Source organism: Oncorhynchus mykiss, chromosome 11, assembly GCF_057628025.1.
Source record: "Oncorhynchus mykiss isolate SJ-2025 chromosome 11, ASM5762802v1, whole genome shotgun sequence".
Lineage (NCBI taxonomy): Eukaryota > Metazoa > Chordata > Actinopteri > Salmoniformes > Salmonidae > Oncorhynchus > Oncorhynchus mykiss.
This window is the reverse complement of record NC_143032.1, coordinates 20,033,209-20,053,000: the sequence shown is the minus strand read 5'-3', so window position 1 is coordinate 20,053,000 and position 19,792 is coordinate 20,033,209. Positions and strand designations below refer to the sequence as shown.

Genomic DNA, 19,792 nt, shown 5'->3' with positions numbered 1-19,792 from the left:
ACAGGCAGCCTATTCTATCAATAGATCGCTAAAAGATGCATATCGTTCATTCTAGTGGGAGTTGGCACTATGGACTAGCGAATTTAACCTTTTAAATGAAAGGAAACCTAGTAAATACAAGGTGGAAAAAGTAACCGTCTGAAAATGATTGTAACCGTCTGATTAGCTGACGGCCGGCGCGAATGGAAAAAACTGATGTATGTGTGTGTGTGTGTGTGTGTCTAAATCTCTCCACTGAACGTAAGCCCCGCTTCTATAAAAGTGATTACTCCTGTGGCCAACGAATCTGGCAGGGCTTCCAGAATCCTATGCACAGAGTTGGCACAAAGACACAAAACACTGAGGCGGTGTGATGCTATCTACACTGCACACCTGCTGGGCACACACACACACAAACCTTTACTAACGCATCAGTCATCTGGCCATCTAAAAAGGTCAAGCGCCATCACCATGCCCCATCTGGGCAGAGAGAGAGGTGACAAGAGAACAACTATTCAGAAAGAACTAGAGAAGAAAAGCTGGAAGAAGGATGGATGGAGTTCTCATCTCTTTGTGGAGAGCTGCAGTAGTCAGAGGCCCTCAGGGATAAGATGTTACTTCCTGGGTTTAATACCTAACCCATTCACATCCACAGAATGAGTCATTGTGAGGGGACTGACTGACGTCACATTTCTCATTTTCTAAAGCGGTGTGAATTGAAACTCGCTCTGGATGACAATGACAATGTTTTGTAGGAAAAGGACTGGTAATTCACCAGCAAAGTACAGTCGATAGCTTTTCAGAAGACCCCTGATATGACAGGCCTTTTCTCTGTCCTAGCATTCGGACTCCTGAGTCTGTTTCAATAGGTCCACAGACAACGCAATCGCAATCAAACTGCCCTAACCCATCTGGATAAGAGGAATACCTATGTAAAAATGCTGTTCATTGACTACAGCTCAGCATTTAACACCATAGTACCTTTCAAACTCGTCATTAAGCTCGAGACCCTGGGTCACGACCCCGCCCTGTTCAACTCAATCATCAAGTTTGCAGACGACTCTACAGTGGTAGGCTTGATTACCAACAATGACAAGACGGCCTACAGGGGGAGGTGAGGGCGGTGTCAGGAAAATGTGTGGTGTGTGTGTGGTGTCAGAAAAATAACCTCACACTCAATGTCAACAAAACAAAGGAGATGATCGTGGATTCAGGAAACAGCAGAGGGAGCACCCCCCTATCCACATCGACGGGACAGTAGTGGAGAAGGTGGAAAGTAAGGTTCCTCGGCTTACACATCACGGACAAACTGAAATAGTCCACCCACACAGACAGCACCTTAGGAGGTTGAAGAAATGTGGCTTGTCACCAAAAACACTCAAACTTTTACAGATGCACAATCGAGAGCATCCTGTCGGGCTGTATCACCACCTGGTACAGCAACTGCTCCGCACACAACTGTAAGTCTTTCCAGAGGGTAGTGAGGTCTGCACAACACAACCGGGGGCAAACTACCTGCCCTCCAGGACACAGGAAGAACAAAAAGATCATCAAGGCACAACAACAACCACCCGAGCCACTGCCTGTTCACCCCGCTATCATCCAGAAGGCGAGGTCAGTACAGGTGCATCAAAGCTGGGACCGAGAGACTGAAAAACAGCTTCTCAAGGCCATCAGACTTTTAAACAGCCATCAATAACATTGAGTGGCTGCTGCCAACATACTGACTCAAATCTCAAGCCACTTTAATAATTAAAAATTGGATGTCACTTTAAACAATGCCACTTTATATAATGTTTACATACCCTACATTATTCATCTCATTAGTATATACTGTACTCTATACTATCTACTGCATCTTGCCTATGCTGCATGGCCATCACTCATCCATATATATAGATAATCTTATTAATTCCTTTACACTTGTGTGTATAAGGTAGTTGTTGTGATTGTTAGATTACTTGTTAGATATTACAGCACGGTCAGAACTAGAAGCACAAGCATTTCGCTACACTCGCATTAACATCTGCTAACCATGTGTATGGACAAGGTTTCTGAATGCTCCGATTCTGAGCATTCCAATAAGTCTCATGAAGCCTCCCTTGGGTAAGCAGACCAAACAAGTGACATCATCCACTATTGTCAATCTGCAATTCCTGAGTAAAATTCAGTAAACTAATTTAACTGGGCTCGTCTTCTCTTCCCTCTAGGCCTCGCCTCGCTCACCTCTCCACACAAGGAGCAAAATCAATAGGAAAAACATGGCTTCCAATTCTATCACATCTCTGCCCAGAACACAGGCCCCGAGGGAAGCAGCATCTCAATATTACAGCCAGATACTCCATTTTGGGTCCAAATAAGGCAGTTGCCTCTCAGATGAACAGGAAGCAGGGGAAACTGTGATTCAGCAGGAGCAAGGTCTCCTCTGCCTTTTTTCATGTTCAATGGGGTTTGATGCTCTGCGTAAGATGGTGTTGAGAGATTGTGATAAAATGTACCTGTACGCGATGATTCCAGGAAGTGCCACTAAGCTATGATTACTGATGTTTTACATGCCCTATTTTGAATGCATTCAGCTGAATATGGCAAACCTATGGAGAGCAGTTTACAATAACAAAAACTCTACCTGTCATCTGATGAACAACCTCAATGAATAATGTCAATCATACCACTTGTTGCACTGATGAATGAAAACAGCATGCTACCCTGACTGTTTAAGATTTGTAACAACCCAGCCTGATCCTCAGGTAAGGTCATCCTGCTCCATTACTCATCCTTAAGCTCAGACATGGCTAATCAATATCAGACAGCCGGAGGTCTCCAGATCCCACTGAGACAGTTATGACCCTTCAACCGCTCCCTCTCTCTTTTGCTTCCGTGGTTACAAAGTGGCACAAAGTACTTTTCAAAACATCCATTGATTGACAGAGGCAGACAGAATGAGGGAAGGGGGAGGGGAGAGGGAGCGACAGAGAAAAGAGGAAGAATTGAAGTGTCCCCATGCTGTTTTTGTTGCTTAAAGGAGGCACCTTCAGGTTTTGTTGGTGATAAAACATCCTGCTGTCAAAATGAACGTTGTTATCTCTTATCAAAGCACAGCATCTGGGGTAAACGCCTTGTTTGGAATTTTAATTCGGGTACTGTACAAAGCTTTCCTCGTGACAGGTTTTACAATCTGCCAGAACCATGGCAGGGGACATAGAGGTGAAGGAGGAGAAAGAGTGAAGGAGAGAGAGCGGAGAAAGACAAGCAGACTACTAGAGAAAGAGAGCAAGACAGGCAGAGAGGGGTGGGGGGCATGAAGAGACGAGGGAGAGAAAATATGAGAGAAGAGAGACAGGTACACTGAAAGATCGGTTTGCCCCAGCGTCTTCCTCGCCTTCCAGCAGTGAAAAGCTTTATATAGAGAAAAGGACCGTCTATGGAGGAGCACAAAGGAGAGAAAAGCACTGTCAGACTGCACTTAAGAGGCGAGAAGCCGCCCTTCTACAGCAAATCATCAGGGCTTACTGAAAGTTGCTATGTAACATCACTACCATGTATGTTACTGATTGGTGTTATTGTAGACATTAAACATTTTCAGAATGCTATAGAGTGGAATATCCTAGTTATATCAATCAGATTTGAAAGAAGGTACATCATGTAACTTGATAGCTATGTAATCTGAAAAACCTTTCACATGTAAGAGGACGCTTAATGTAAGATTCCTTGGGCATATGAGCAGATCCCACTGATGGCTTGCCTCTGAAGCTAAGCAGGGTTGGTCCTGGTCGGTCCATGGATGAGAGACAAAATGCTGCTGGAAATGGTGTTGGAGAGCCAGTAGAAGGCACTCTTTCCTCTGGTCTAAAAAAGATCCCAATGCCCCAGGGCAGTGATTGGGGACATTGCCCTGTGTAGGGTGCCGTCTTTCAGACGTAAAGTTAAACGGAAATGGATGTCCTGACTCTTTGTGGTCACTAAAGATCCCATGGCACATCATAAGAGTAGGGGTGTTAACCCTGGTGTCCTGGCTAAATTCCCTATCTGTTCCTCATACCATCATAGCCACCTAATCATTCCAAATTGGCTCATTCCTCCTCCCTCCTTTCCCCTGTAACTATTAACCAGGTTGTTGCTGTAAATGATGTGTTATCACTCAACTTACCTGGTACAATAAGGGTTCAATAAATAAACAATGACATTCCACACAAAACCAACATTGAATTTGCAGTCCCATACTACACTAAAGAAGCCTACTAAGAAAAATAGAGAAACACACACTGGAGAGCATCTTTTCTCCAGATGGGACATGGCTAGTTTCTTCTTGGTCAAGGCTAAAGCCTGGGATGTGCCAAGAAACATTGATTTATTTAGTTGGTGACAAGAAAATGGAAAAGCTTTAACATGAACTAATGCACTGAACAGCAGGAAGTGATGTCACTGAACGTTGTATGAGAGAACACGACCTTGACATTTGGGGTAGTCGGACTAGCAACATAAGTCATTCATCAACCACACACACGTTGGCGTAGTTGGCGGGTGGCATGTGACCGTGTCATGGTAGGTGTTAGACATTCATCAGTCCTGTAGAGGTGGTGTCCTGCAGGTGCAGACAACAGACAGCTCTCCCCACTGAGAAACATCAGTCACCTTCTAGAACATTCATCAAAATGCAGTCCCAACACAAACACACCAGCCATTAACCACCAACACCTTAATACACCCACACACACGATTAACCACCAAACAGCATCACCTCAGAATACTTGCACACACGCCAGTGAATACCAAACAGTGTCACTCGGAAGACATCACAGAAACAAGACAACTGGAGCTGACTGGTAAACAGCTGAGTTGTCAGGAGCTGTCAAGTCACTGTCTGAATCATTGAGGTATAAAAGAACAGTCTGGATGAAACATTCAGGCCAGCAAAGTGTTTCAATATGGAAACAACTTTATTCGTACTGTCACAATGACAAGTGATACTGGGTATTCTAGGTGGATAAAAATAATCAAACCGGATATAACTTTATTTAGACAGTCATAATAACATGGTGTAAGATGTTAGTAGGATGTTGGTGTCAGTAAGGTTACTGTCATGCAAAACACTGCCGGTCTCATTGTAATTGACCGCAATTAACATAAACAAATACAAGCTGCAGAGGTGTGCCTTTGGAACATCGACATTTCAAAAAGTTGAATAAATCAATTTAATATAAACCATCACGATAAATCTATTTATTTTAGGCAGACAATATACGCTTATAAGTCCCGTGCCATTATATGGTTTTATAGTAAGACGACGACAATTGAACTTAACTGAATAAAATATAAATGATTTTTTTCTCTTTCCGGAGCGAGTGCAACTATGAAGTGGCTATGTTGAGCGTAAAAGTGACCATTTGAAACGGGTCTACGCTAGATTTACGCTAGATTTAGAGTTATTTGGCAACTTTAGTTGTGAATAAAATAAACCTTAAAATGTCTTAGAAATCTAAACATATATGGGCTGCATGATGCGTCTATAGGCTATTGATGATTTGATCAAATAGCCCCAAAAAATTGCGTTCCACACGCTGTTCTCTCCTCAAGGAAGGGTATCATATTTTCACTATTCTCAATTTATACTTGTCTTTACTAATATGACAAATTAGTTCCGATTTAGAATTGTCCATTATCATACAAACAAGAACAGGGGCAGGGGAAAAAAGACACGTCATCCATATGCACTCGAATATTGAATGGAGACCTCATACCCGCTGGTTCGTTTTTCAGGCTATTCCGGTTATTTCACTCCACGCATCCACCACTTAACGGAGCATGCAGCCTCTCGCTGGGCGACAGGTGAACTCTGTATGCCAGGGGATCTCCAGCCCTGTGGCGGCATTTAGCCAGTGCTTCATTTGGAAAACCTAGTGAAATCTGTTTGGGAACATCAATAGTAACATGTATTCACAACTAAACCTATATCATTAAACTGTTGACAGCCCCTCTTACTGCATAAAGGAGAGGAGATGGAAACGCATGGTGGTGAGATATTATGTCGCTAAAAGGTCATGTGTCAGCCTTTTAATTATGAAAATTTATTTTTTAAATCCCCTATTACTAGGCTATTCAAAATCAAATACACTAAGTGTAGACTTAGCCATCCCGCACAATCAATGAACCAGCATAGGCCTATGCATTCGCATAAACTTTAATATGCATATGGGTGTTTTGAATGAATGTTTCATTGTGTTAGGCTTTGAAACAACATCCACAAGGACCATGTTTTCCACTCAGTTTCAACCTGATACTGTTTTGATAAGTGTTTGATGTGATTTTCCATTGCATTTGCATTGCTGTCAGAGGCGTTAGATGGACAACAGAGCCCTGAGTACCAGGGCATTAGGACCTGATGGAGGGGCAGTAGAGCCCTGAGTACCAGGGCATTAGGACCTGATGGAGGGACAGTAGAGCCCTGAGTACCAGGGCATTAGGACCTGATGGAGGGACAGTAGAGCCCTGAGTACCAGGGCATTAGGACCTGATGGAGGGGCAGTAGAGCCCTGAGTACCAGGGCATTAGGACCTGATGGAGGGACAGTGGAGCCCTGAGTACCAGGGCATTAGGACCTGATGGAGGGACAGTGGAGCCCTGAGTACCAGGGCATTAGGACCTGATGGAGGGACAGTAGAGCCCTGAGTACAGCAGGTGTGGCGGTAATACAGTCACGGCAACAGCCCTGGCAACAGCCCTGGGTGTAACATGATGTTAGTAGGCTTTTGGTGATGTTAGTAAGCTTAGCTACCCCAAATGACTCACAAATCTTGTCAAATTACACCAAGCAGCACCTTTTACAAGCCATTATTTATGTATTCCATCATTGTTAACAGCTGGTCTTTTACAAGGCACACGCGTGTACACGTACACACACACACACGCACACACACGCACACACTCACACACAGGTCAATATTGCTTTTACACCTCCACAGTAATCACCAGCTATGATTTACATTAATGACACACTAACGGTCTACTGGTCTCTTTACATTCAAATCAATACGTCTCCTTCGGCCAGTTTGACCCATAACTGACCCAGAACTGTTCATTAGAGTCATAAACACCAGACAGACAGACTGCAGCTCTGGAATGGCTTGACTTATTACCTCAGTGGAATGTTGCCCTTAGGCACAGATCTAGGATCAGCTTACCTTCTCCAAATCCTGACCTTAACCTAGAATGCAAAGCTGACCTTCGATCAGCATTTAGAGGCCAGGCAATTTCCTCCTACAGGTAGTTTAAGTGAAGTAGAAGTGTTAATCACAGCAATGTCTGCAATATTACTACCACCATTAAACTACCATCTAAGACATATTGGAAAGAGAGTGTTGTGAATCTTTGATGGGATCTATTGTAAATGATTATGGAGATAAATGCAAAAACTTGATTAACTACCTCTTGACATCACAGTTAACACTTGATTTGATGACACACTCGTCAAAGCTGAAACACTTCCTATTGCGTCATGGTTGTTATAGCAACCTGGTGATTAACATATTTATGTTCTTGACCAGTGCACACTCAGAGAGTAAGCTTCACAAGAAGTTTGTCATCAAAACATAAACAACACACCAGTTCCACTAATCAAACAAGCATCACTTATAACAGAAGAGTACCCTGGGAGTGTTAGTATGAATCCTCCATCTTTGAGGGCAGTACCTTTGTTGTAGGAAACCAATGAAGGGCGCGACGCCGGTGCCTGGTCCAATCATGATGAGGGGTTTTGAGAGGTCAGAGGGCAGGCGGAAGGAGCAGTTCTCACGCAGACTCACAAAGACCTGGGGTCAAACGTAAAAAAGTGTTATGGTGTGTCACACGTGCACACACACACAGGTTACTCCTCTACTCACCTTAGGGAGGGTCGGGGTGGTGGAGGGCTGAGCCTTCCTAGGGTTCAACAGAATGGGGTTGACGAGGTCAGAGAGCCAACCAGTACACAGGCCCTGCCTCCCCGTAGGTCTCCAAGTGCATGCTGGGAACTCTATGACGTTGAACACAAAGTGCAGCTGACCTGGATGTCTGAAACTGGAGCTGAAGGAGAGAGGGAGGGAAAGGGGAGAGAACGGAAGGCAAAGTGAATGGGGTTATAGCAAGGCGAGTGTGATTTATTTTTACAATGCATTGTTTTGACTTATAATGACCTAACCGAAGCTGGGCGGGTTGTCCGCTTTGACGCCTCGCTCAATTATAACGTGTCTCTATTTTTTGCATTTTATCGCTGGCAAACAAAACTATAAAAATGTCATTATTCCTTTTTTTCCAAGCTCATTTAAATGGGAAGATGTAGCTACTACGGGTTGAGGCTTTACCATTCATGCTAAATTAGACCAATTCATCCACTTACAGAAACATCGCTAGCAGCAAAGATGATTGGAAATATCCTGCTAGCATACAGTCACTGCTCTGCCTGTCCTTACCACCCGCCTGGCTCCGCCCGCCCCCTTTTGGTGAGTCTTTCACTTTCGTGTACAATCTTGTTGTAAAAAAGTATTTGCCCCCTTTCTGATTTACTCTATTTTTGCAAATTTGGAAAGGGGACAAATACTTTTTCACAGCAACTATAAGTGGATTTGAGTAATTTAGCAGATGCTGTGGCTGACTGTATACCATAGCAAGGAAGTAAGAGTCCTGATGGTGCACCACTCATTAGGCTATGGAAATACTGTAGATGTGCTACAATAGGTAGATGAAATAGGGGATGCTATACTCTACATTGCAGAGAGTAAAAAAGCCTTTGGTTCTCATCCACAAACACTAACTGTACCCTCTCTCTTTCTTTAATATTCGCCTCTTTCTCCCTCTTTCACTGATTCCTCTCCATCTAGTGGATTGCTCTCTCCCTCTCACATTTTGATTTCTCTTCCTCCCTCTCCCTCAATCTTTCTTCCCCCTCTCTGATTTTCAGTCTTCCCATTCTGCAGGTCTCTGGGGACCTCTATTGACCACAGCATCAACGATGCAGCCTCCTAATGCTCCAGCTGCATCTGATCGACTACAGTCCTCCCACCAAAGCACGCACACACCGTAAAAAAATACAAAAAAAACACACAGCTTCAGACAAACACAACTAATGAGCATAGGAAACCAGTGTTGACATGTTTAAAATGGTACTAATGGACAGTAATGTAAGTGATAATGTAATGGTTTCCCACTCTCATTTGTTGTGTGTGTGTGTGTGTGTGTGTGTGTGTGTGTGTATCTGAATACTTGTTAGTCTTGTGGAAAGAAAACAAAACACAAAGCCGATGTAACTTCTTTTAGGAAAACAGCCCTAATGTTGGAAAACAAAACCTCATTATGTTGTCATCCAGAGTCACATTTATTTATTTTCCAAACTATAGCACATCATATTTTACAGGTTAGTAAAGGACCAAGGAGTCGACTTCGTGTTTTTATATTGCAATACTGGCATCGTCCCGGCCATAGGATAAACATTCTGCTATTGACCTGAACCTCTACTGTGAACAGCGGTTGGCCTTCACAACAGACCAACATCCACATGACTACATTCAATGTGCATTCACCCATTTTAGGTTTGTTTGATTTGGGTCACAAAATGAAGAAGCAAAGTATGCGCCTGGGTTAAACATTAGGAAAACTATGAAACACTGTAGGAACTACGAGACCAGCTTACCTTGCCGCCGAGTACGGTCTTGGTTGCAGTTTAGGCAAATGTTCTGAAAGAAAAAGGAAAACAACTGGTGGAAGCATATTCCCTCTGATGTTTCCATCATATCCCTATCCCTGTCTGATGTTTCCATCATATCCCTATCCCTGTCTGATGTTTCCATCATATCCCTATCCCTGTCTGATGTTTCCATCATATCTGATGTTTCCGTCATATCACTCTCCCTGTCTGATGTTTCCATCATATCCCTATCCCTGTCTGATGTTTCCATCATATCCCTATCCCTGTCTGATGTTTCCATCATATCACTATCCCTGTCTGATGTTTCCATCATATCACTATCCCTGTCTGATGTTTCCATCTATATCCCTATCCCTGTCTGATGTTTCCATCATATCACTATCCCTGTCTGATGTTTCCATCATATCCCTATCCCTGTCTGATGTTTCCATCATATCCCTATCCCTGTCTGATGTTTCCATCATATCCCTATCCCTGTCTGATGTTTCCATCATATCACTCTCCCTGTCTGATGTTTCCATCATATCACTCTCCCTATCTGATGTTTCCATCATATCACTCTCCCTGTCTGATGTTTCCATCATATCACTCTCCCTGTCTGATGTTTCCATCTATATCCATATCCCTGTCTGATGTTTCCATCATATCCCTATCCCTGTCTGATGTTTCCATCATATCCCTATCCCTGTCTGATGTTTCCATCTATATCCCTATCCCTGTCTGATGTTTCCATCATATCCCTATCCCTGTCTGATGTTTCCATCATATCCCTATCCCTGTCTGATGTTTCCATCATATCACTCTCCCTGTCTGATGTTTCCATCATATCACTCTCCCTGTCTGATGTTTCCATCATATCACTCTCCCTGTCTGATGTTTCCATCATATCACTCTCCCTGTCTGATGTTTCCATCTATATCCATATCCCTGTCTGATGTTTCCATCATATCCCTATCCCTGTCTGATGTTTCCATCATATCCCTATCCCTGTCTGATGTTTCCATCTATATCCCTATCCCTGTCTGATGTTTCCATCATATCCCTATCCCTGTCTGATGTTTCCATCATATCCCTATCCCTGTCTGATGTTTCCATCATATCCCTATCCCTGTCTGATGTTTCCATCACATCCCTATCCCTGTCTGATGTTTCCATCACATCCCTATCCCTGTCTGATGTTTCCATCATATCCCTATCCCTGTCTGATGTTTCCATCATATCCCTATCCCTGTCTGATGTTTCCATCATATCCCTATCCCTGTCTGATGTTTCCATCATATCCCTATCCCTGTCTGATGTTTCCATCATATCCCTATCCCTGTCTGATGTTTCCATCATATCCCTATCCCTGTCTGATGTTTCCATCATATCCCTATCCCTGTCTGATGTTTCCATCTATATCCCTATCCCTGTCTGATGTTTCCATCATATCCCTATCCCTGTCTGATGTTTCCATCATATCCCTATCCCTGTCTGATGTTTCCATCATATCTGATGTTTCCGTCATATCACTCTCCCTGTCTGATGTTTCCATCATATCACTCTCCCTGTCTGATGTTTCCATCATATCTGATGTTTCCGTCATATCACTCTCCCTGTCTGATGTTTCCATCATATCACTCTCCCTGTCTGATGTTTCCATCATATCTGATGTTTCCATCATATCACTCTCCCTGTCTGATGTTTCCATCATATCCCTATCCCTGTCTGATGTTTCCATCATATCCCTATCCCTGTCTGATGTTTCCATCATATCACTCTCCCTGTCTGATGTTTCCATCATATCACTCTCCCTGTCTGATGTTTCCATCATATCTGATGTTTCCGTCATATCACTCTCCCTGTTTGATGTTTCCATCATATCCCTATCCCTGTCTGATGTTTCCATCATATCCCTATCCCTGTCTGATGTTTCCATCATATCCCTATCCCTGTCTGATGTTTCCATCATATCACTCTCCCTGTCTGATGTTTCCATCATATCACTCTCCCTGTCTGATGTTTCCATCATATCACTCTCCCTGTCTGATGTTTCCATCATATCCCTATCCCTGTCTGATGCTTCCATCTATATCCCTATCCCTGTCTGATGTTTCCATCATATCCCTATCCCTGTCTGATGTTTCCATCATATCCCTATCCCTGTCTGATGTTTCCATCATATCCCTATCCCTGTCTGATGTTTCCATCATATCCCTATCCCTGTCTGATGTTTCCATCATATCCCTATCCCTGTCTGATGTTTCCATCATATCCCTATCCCTGTCTGATGTTTCCATCATATCCCTATCCCTGTCTGATGTTTCCATCATATCCCTATCCCTGTCTGATGTTTCCATCTATATCCCTATCCCTGTCTGATGTTTCCATCTATATCCCTATCCCTGTCTGATGTTTCCATCTATATCCCTATCCCTGTCTGATGTTTCCATCTATATCCATATCCCTGTCTGATGTTTCCATCATATCCCTATCCCTGTCTGATGTTTCCATCATATCCCTATCCCTGTCTGATGTTTCCATCATATCCCTATCCCTGTCTGATGTTTCCATCTATATCCCTATCCCTGTCTGATGTTTCCATCATATCCCTATCCCTGTCTGATGTTTCCATCATATCCCTATCCCTGTCTGATGTTTCCATCTATATCCCTATCCCTGTCTGATGTTTCCATCATATCCCTATCCCTGTCTGATGTTTCCATCATATCCCTATCCCTGTCTGATGTTTCCATCATATCTGATGTTTCCGTCACATCACTCTCCCTGTCTGATGTTTCCATCATATCACTCTCCCTGTCTGATGTTTCCATCATATCTGATGTTTCCGTCATATCACTCTCCCTGTCTGATGTTTCCATCATATCACTCTCCCTGTCTGATGTTTCCATCATATCTGATGTTTCCATCATATCACTCTCCCTGTCTGATGTTTCCATCATATCCCTATCCCTGTCTGATGTTTCCATCATATCCCTATCCCTGTCTGATGTTTCCATCATATCACTCTCCCTGTCTGATGTTTCCATCATATCACTCTCCCTGTCTGATGTTTCCATCATATCTGATGTTTCCGTCATATCACTCTCCCTGTTTGATGTTTCCATCATATCCCTATCCCTGTCTGATGTTTCCATCATATCCCTATCCCTGTCTGATGTTTCCATCATATCCCTATCCCTGTCTGATGTTTCCATCATATCACTCTCCCTGTCTGATGTTTCCATCATATCACTCTCCCTGTCTGATGTTTCCATCATATCCCTATCCCTGTCTGATGCTTCCATCTATATCCCTATCCCTGTCTGATGTTTCCATCATATCCCTATCCCTGTCTGATGTTTCCATCATATCCCTATCCCTGTCTGATGTTTCCATCTATATCCCTATCCCTGTCTGATGTTTCCATCATATCCCTATCCCTGTCTGATGTTTCCATCATATCCCTATCCCTGTCTGATGTTTCCATCATATCCCTATCCCTGTCTGATGTTTCCATCATATCCCTATCCCTGTCTGATGTTTCCATCTATATCCCTATCCCTGTCTGATGTTTCCATCTATATCCCTATCCCTGTCTGATGTTTCCATCTCTATCCATATCCCTGTCTGATGTTTCCATCATATCCCTATCCCTGTCTGATGTTTCCATCATATCCCTATCCCTGTCTGATGTTTCCATCATATCCCTATCCCTGTCTGATGTTTCCATCTATATCCCTATCCCTGTCTGATGTTTCCATCATATCCCTATCCCTGTCTGATGTTTCCATCATATCCCTATCCCTGTCTGATGTTTCCATCATATCCCTATCCCTGTCTGATGTTTCCATCTATATCCCTATCCCTGTCTGATGTTTCCATCATATCCCTATCCCTGTCTGATGTTTCCATCATATCCCTATCCCTGTCTGATGTTTCCATCATATCACTCTCCCTGTCTGATGTTTCCATCATATCACTCTCCCTGTCTGATGTTTCCATCATATCACTCTCCCTGTCTGATGTTTCCATCATATCACTCTCCCTGTCTGATGTTTCCATCATATCACTCTCCCTGTCTGATGTTTCCATCTATATCCATATCCCTGTCTGATGTTTCCATCATATCCCTATCCCTGTCTGATGTTTCCATCATATCCCTATCCCTGTCTGATGTTTCCATCTATATCCCTATCCCTGTCTGATGTTTCCATCATATCCCTATCCCTGTCTGATGTTTCCATCATATCACTCTCCCTGTCTGATGTTTCCATCTATATCCATATCCCTGTCTGATGTTTCCATCATATCCCTATCCCTGTCTGATGTTTCCATCATATCCCTATCCCTGTCTGATGTTTCCATCTATATCCCTATCCCTGTCTGATGTTTCCATCATATCCCTATCCCTGTCTGATGTTTCCATCATATCCCTATCCCTGTCTGATGTTTCCATCATATCCCTATCCCTGTCTGATGTTTCCATCATATCCCTATCCCTGTCTGATGTTTCCATCATATCCCTATCCCTGTCTGATGTTTCCATCATATCCCTATCCCTGTCTGATGTTTCCATCATATCCCTATCCCTGTCTAATGTTTCCATCATATCCCTATCCCTGTCTGATGTTTCCATCATATCCCTATCCCTGTCTGATGTTTCCATCATATCCCTATCCCTGTCTGATGTTTCCATCATATCCCTATCCCTGTCTGATGTTTCCATCTATATCCCTATCCCTGTCTGATGTTTCCATCATATCTGATGTTTCCGTCATATCACTCTCCCTGTCTGATGTTTCCATCATATCACTCTCCCTGTCTGATGTTTCCATCATATCTGATGTTTCCGTCATATCACTCTCCCTGTCTGATGTTTCCATCATATCACTCTCCCTATCTGATGTTTCCATCATATCACTCTCCCTGTCTGATGTTTCCATCATATCACTCTCCCTGTCTGATGTTTCCATCTATATCCATATCCCTGTCTGATGTTTCCATCATATCCCTATCCCTGTCTGATGTTTCCATCATATCCCTATCCCTGTCTGATGTTTCCATCTATATCCCTATCCCTGTCTGATGTTTCCATCATATCCCTATCCCTGTCTGATGTTTCCATCATATCCCTATCCCTGTCTGATGTTTCCATCATATCACTCTCCCTGTCTGATGTTTCCATCATATCACTCTCCCTGTCTGATGTTTCCATCATATCACTCTCCCTGTCTGATGTTTCCATCATATCACTCTCCCTGTCTGATGTTTCCATCTATATCCATATCCCTGTCTGATGTTTCCATCATATCCCTATCCCTGTCTGATGTTTCCATCATATCCCTATCCCTGTCTGATGTTTCCATCTATATCCCTATCCCTGTCTGATGTTTCCATCATATCCCTATCCCTGTCTGATGTTTCCATCATATCCCTATCCCTGTCTGATGTTTCCATCATATCCCTATCCCTGTCTGATGTTTCCATCACATCCCTATCCCTGTCTGATGTTTCCATCACATCCCTATCCCTGTCTGATGTTTCCAGCATATCCCTATCCCTGTCTGATGTTTCCATCATATCCCTATCCCTGTCTGATGTTTCCATCATATCCCTATCCCTGTCTGATGTTTCCATCATATCCCTATCCCTGTCTGATGTTTCCATCATATCCCTATCCCTGTCTGATGTTTCCATCTATATCCCTATCCCTGTCTGATGTTTCCATCATATCCCTATCCCTGTCTGATGTTTCTATCATATCCCTATCCCTGTCTGATGTTTCCATCATATCTGATGTTTCCGTCATATCACTCTCCCTGTCTGATGTTTCCATCATATCACTCTCCCTGTCTGATGTTTCCATCATATCTGATGTTTCCGTCATATCACTCTCCCTGTCTGATGTTTCCATCATATCACTCTCCCTGTCTGATGTTTCCATCATATCTGATGTTTCCATCATATCACTCTCCCTGTCTGATGTTTCCATCATATCCCTATCCCTGTCTGATGTTTCCATCATATCCCTATCCCTGTCTGATGTTTCCATCATATCACTCTCCCTGTCTGATGTTTCCATCATATCACTCTCCCTGTCTGATGTTTCCATCATATCTGATGTTTCCGTCATATCACTCTCCCTGTTTGATGTTTCCATCATATCCCTATCCCTGTCTGATGTTTCCATCATATCCCTATCCCTGTCTGATGTTTCCATCATATCCCTATCCCTGTCTGATGTTTCCATCATATCACTCTCCCTGTCTGATGTTTCCATCATATCACTCTCCCTGTCTGATGTTTCCATCATATCACTCTCCCTGTCTGATGTTTCCATCATATCCCTATCCCTGTCTGATGCTTCCATCTATATCCCTATCCCTGTCTGATGTTTCCATCATATCCCTATCCCTGTCTGATGTTTCCATCATATCCCTATCCCTGTCTGATGTTTCCATCATATCCCTATCCCTGTCTGATGTTTCCATCATATCCCTATCCCTGTCTGATGTTTCCATCATATCCCTATCCCTGTCTGATGTTTCCATCATATCCCTATCCCTGTCTGATGTTTCCATCATATCCCTATCCCTGTCTGATGTTTCCATCATATCCCTATCCCTGTCTGATGTTTCCATCATATCCCTATCCCTGTCTGATGTTTCCATCTATATCCCTATCCCTGTCTGATGTTTCCATCTATATCCCTATCCCTGTCTGATGTTTCCATCTATATCCCTATCCCTGTCTGATGTTTCCATCTATATCCATATCCCTGTCTGATGTTTCCATCATATCTCTATCCCTGTCTGATGTTTCCATCATATCCCTATCCCTGTCTGATGTTTCCATCATATCCCTATCCCTGTCTGATGTTTCCATCTATATCCCTATCCCTGTCTGATGTTTCCATCATATCCCTATCCCTGTCTGATGTTTCCATCATATCCCTATCCCTGTCTGATGTTTCCATCTATATCCCTATCCCTGTCTGATGTTTCCATCATATCCCTATCCCTGTCTGATGTTTCCATCATATCCCTATCCCTGTCTGATGTTTCCATCATATCTGATGTTTCCGTCACATCACTCTCCCTGTCTGATGTTTCCATCATATCACTCTCCCTATCTGATGTTTCCATCATATCACTCTCCCTGTCTGATGTTTCCATCATATCACTCTCCCTGTCTGATGTTTCCATCTATATCCATATCCCTGTCTGATGTTTCCATCATATCCCTATCCCTGTCTGATGTTTCCATCATATCCCTATCCCTGTCTGATGTTTCCATCTATATCCCTATCCCTGTCTGATGTTTCCATCATATCCCTATCCCTGTCTGATGTTTCCATCATATCCCTATCCCTGTCTGATGTTTCCATCATATCACTCTCCCTGTCTGATGTTTCCATCATATCACTCTCCCTGTCTGATGTTTCCATCATATCACTCTCCCTGTCTGATGTTTCCATCATATCACTCTCCCTGTCTGATGTTTCCATCTATATCCATATCCCTGTCTGATGTTTCCATCATATCCCTATCCCTGTCTGATGTTTCCATCATATCCCTATCCCTGTCTGATGTTTCCATCTATATCCCTATCCCTGTCTGATGTTTCCATCATATCCCTATCCCTGTCTGATGTTTCCATCATATCCCTATCCCTGTCTGATGTTTCCATCATATCCCTATCCCTGTCTGATGTTTCCATCACATCCCTATCCCTGTCTGATGTTTCCATCACATCCCTATCCCTGTCTGATGTTTCCATCATATCCCTATCCCTGTCTGATGTTTCCATCATATCCCTATCCCTGTCTGATGTTTCCATCATATCCCTATCCCTGTCTGATGTTTCCATCATATCCCTATCCCTGTCTGATGTTTCCATCATATCCCTATCCCTGTCTGATGTTTCCATCATATCCCTATCCCTGTCTGATGTTTCCATCATATCCCTATCCCTGTCTGATGTTTCCATCTATATCCCTATCCCTGTCTGATGTTTCCATCATATCCCTATCCCTGTCTGATGTTTCCATCATATCCCTATCCCTGTCTGATGTTTCCATCATATCTGATGTTTCCGTCATATCACTCTCCCTGTCTGATGTTTCCATCATATCACTCTCCCTGTCTGATGTTTCCATCATATCTGATGTTTCCGTCATATCACTCTCCCTGTCTGATGTTTCCATCATATCACTCTCCCTGTCTGATGTTTCCATCATATCTGATGTTTCCATCATATCACTCTCCCTGTCTGATGTTTCCATCATATCCCTATCCCTGTCTGATGTTTCCATCATATCCCTATCCCTGTCTGATGTTTCCATCATATCACTCTCCCTGTCTGATGTTTCCATCATATCACTCTCCCTGTCTGATGTTTCCATCATATCTGATGTTTCCGTCATATCACTCTCCCTGTTTGATGTTTCCATCATATCCCTATCCCTGTCTGATGTTTCCATCATATCCCTATCCCTGTCTGATGTTTCCATCATATCCCTATCCCTGTCTGATGTTTCCATCATATCACTCTCCCTGTCTGATGTTTCCATCATATCACTCTCCCTGTCTGATGTTTCCATCATATCACTCTCCCTGTCTGATGTTTCCATCATATCCCTATCCCTGTCTGATGCTTCCATCTATATCCCTATCCCTGTCTGATGTTTCCATCATATCCCTATCCCTGTCTGATGTTTCCATCATATCCCTATCCCTGTCCGATGTTTCCATCATATCCCTATCCCTGTCTGATGTTTCCATCATATCCCTATCCCTGTCTGATGTTTCCATCATATCCCTATCCCTGTCTGATGTTTCCATCATATCCCTATCCCTGTCTGATGTTTCCATCATATCCCTATCCCTGTCTGATGTTTCCATCATATCCCTATCCCTGTCTGATGTTTCCATCTATATCCCTATCCCTGTCTGATGTTTCCATCTATATCCCTATCCCTGTCTGATGTTTCCATCTATATCCCTATCCCTGTCTGATGTTTCCATCTATATCCATATCCCTGTCTGATGTTTCCATCATATCCCTATCCCTGTCTGATGTTTCCATCATATCCCTATCCCTGTCTGATGTTTCCATCATATCCCTATCCCTGTCTGATGTTTCCATCTATATCCCTATCCCTGTCTGATGTTTCCATCATATCCCTATCCCTGTCTGATGTTTCCATCATATCCCTATCCCTGTCTGATGTTTCCATCTATATCCCTATCCCTGTCTGATGTTTCCATCATATCCCTATCCCTGTCTGATGTTTCCATCATATCCCTATCCCTGTCTGATGTTTCCATCATATCTGATGTTTCCGTCACATCACTCTCCCTGTCTGATGTTTCCATCATATCACTCTCCCTGTCTGATGTTTCCATCATATCTGATGTTTCCGTCATATCACTCTCCCTGTCTGATGTTTCCATCATATCACTCTCCCTGTCTGATGTTTCCATCATATCTGATGTTTCCATCATATCACTCTCCCTGTCTGATGTTTCCATCATATCCCTATCCCTGTCTGATGTTTCCATCATATCCCTATCCCTGTCTGATGTTTCCATCATATCACTCTCCCTGTCTGATGTTTCCATCATATCACTCTCCCTGTCTGATGTTTCCATCATATCTGATGTTTCCGTCATATCACTCTCCCTGTTTGATGTTTCCATCATATCCCTATCCCTGTCTGATGTTTCCATCATATCCCTATCCCTGTCTGATGTTTCCATCATATCCCTATCCCTGTCTGATGTTTCCATCATATCACTCTCCCTGTCTGATGTTTCCATCATATCACTCTCCCTGTCTGATGTTTCCATCATATCCCTATCCCTGTCTGATGCTTCCATCTATATCCCTATCCCTGTCTGATGTTTCCATCATATCCCTATCCCTGTCTGATGTTTCCATCATATCCCTATCCCTGTCTGATGTTTCCATCTATATCCCTATCCCTGTCTGATGTTTCCATCATATCCCTATCCCTGTCTGATGTTTCCATCATATCCCTATCCCTGTCTGATGTTTCCATCATATCCCTATCCCTGTCTGATGTTTCCATCATATCCCTATCCCTGTCTGATGTTTCCATCTATATCCCTATCCCTGTCTGATGTTTCCATC

General features: G+C 43.1%; 1 protein-coding gene across 5 annotated transcripts in view; it reads right to left on the bottom strand.

Moving 5' to 3' along the window:
- The window catches only part of mtrr (5-methyltetrahydrofolate-homocysteine methyltransferase reductase), a 44,557-nt gene that overhangs the window by 9,881 nt on the left and 14,884 nt on the right, over window positions 1-19,792 (bottom strand). For all 5 annotated transcript variants that reach the window (XM_090189710.1, XM_090189709.1, XM_036935134.2 and 2 more), the window contains 3 exons: window positions 9,641-9,683; window positions 7,857-8,037; window positions 7,666-7,784 (listed from right to left, as the gene is read on the bottom strand). In XM_090189710.1, coding sequence (XP_090045836.1) covers window positions 7,666-7,784; window positions 7,857-8,037; window positions 9,641-9,683 — 343 coding nt within the window. The remainder of the gene's footprint in view (window positions 1-7,665; window positions 7,785-7,856; window positions 8,038-9,640; window positions 9,684-19,792) is intronic.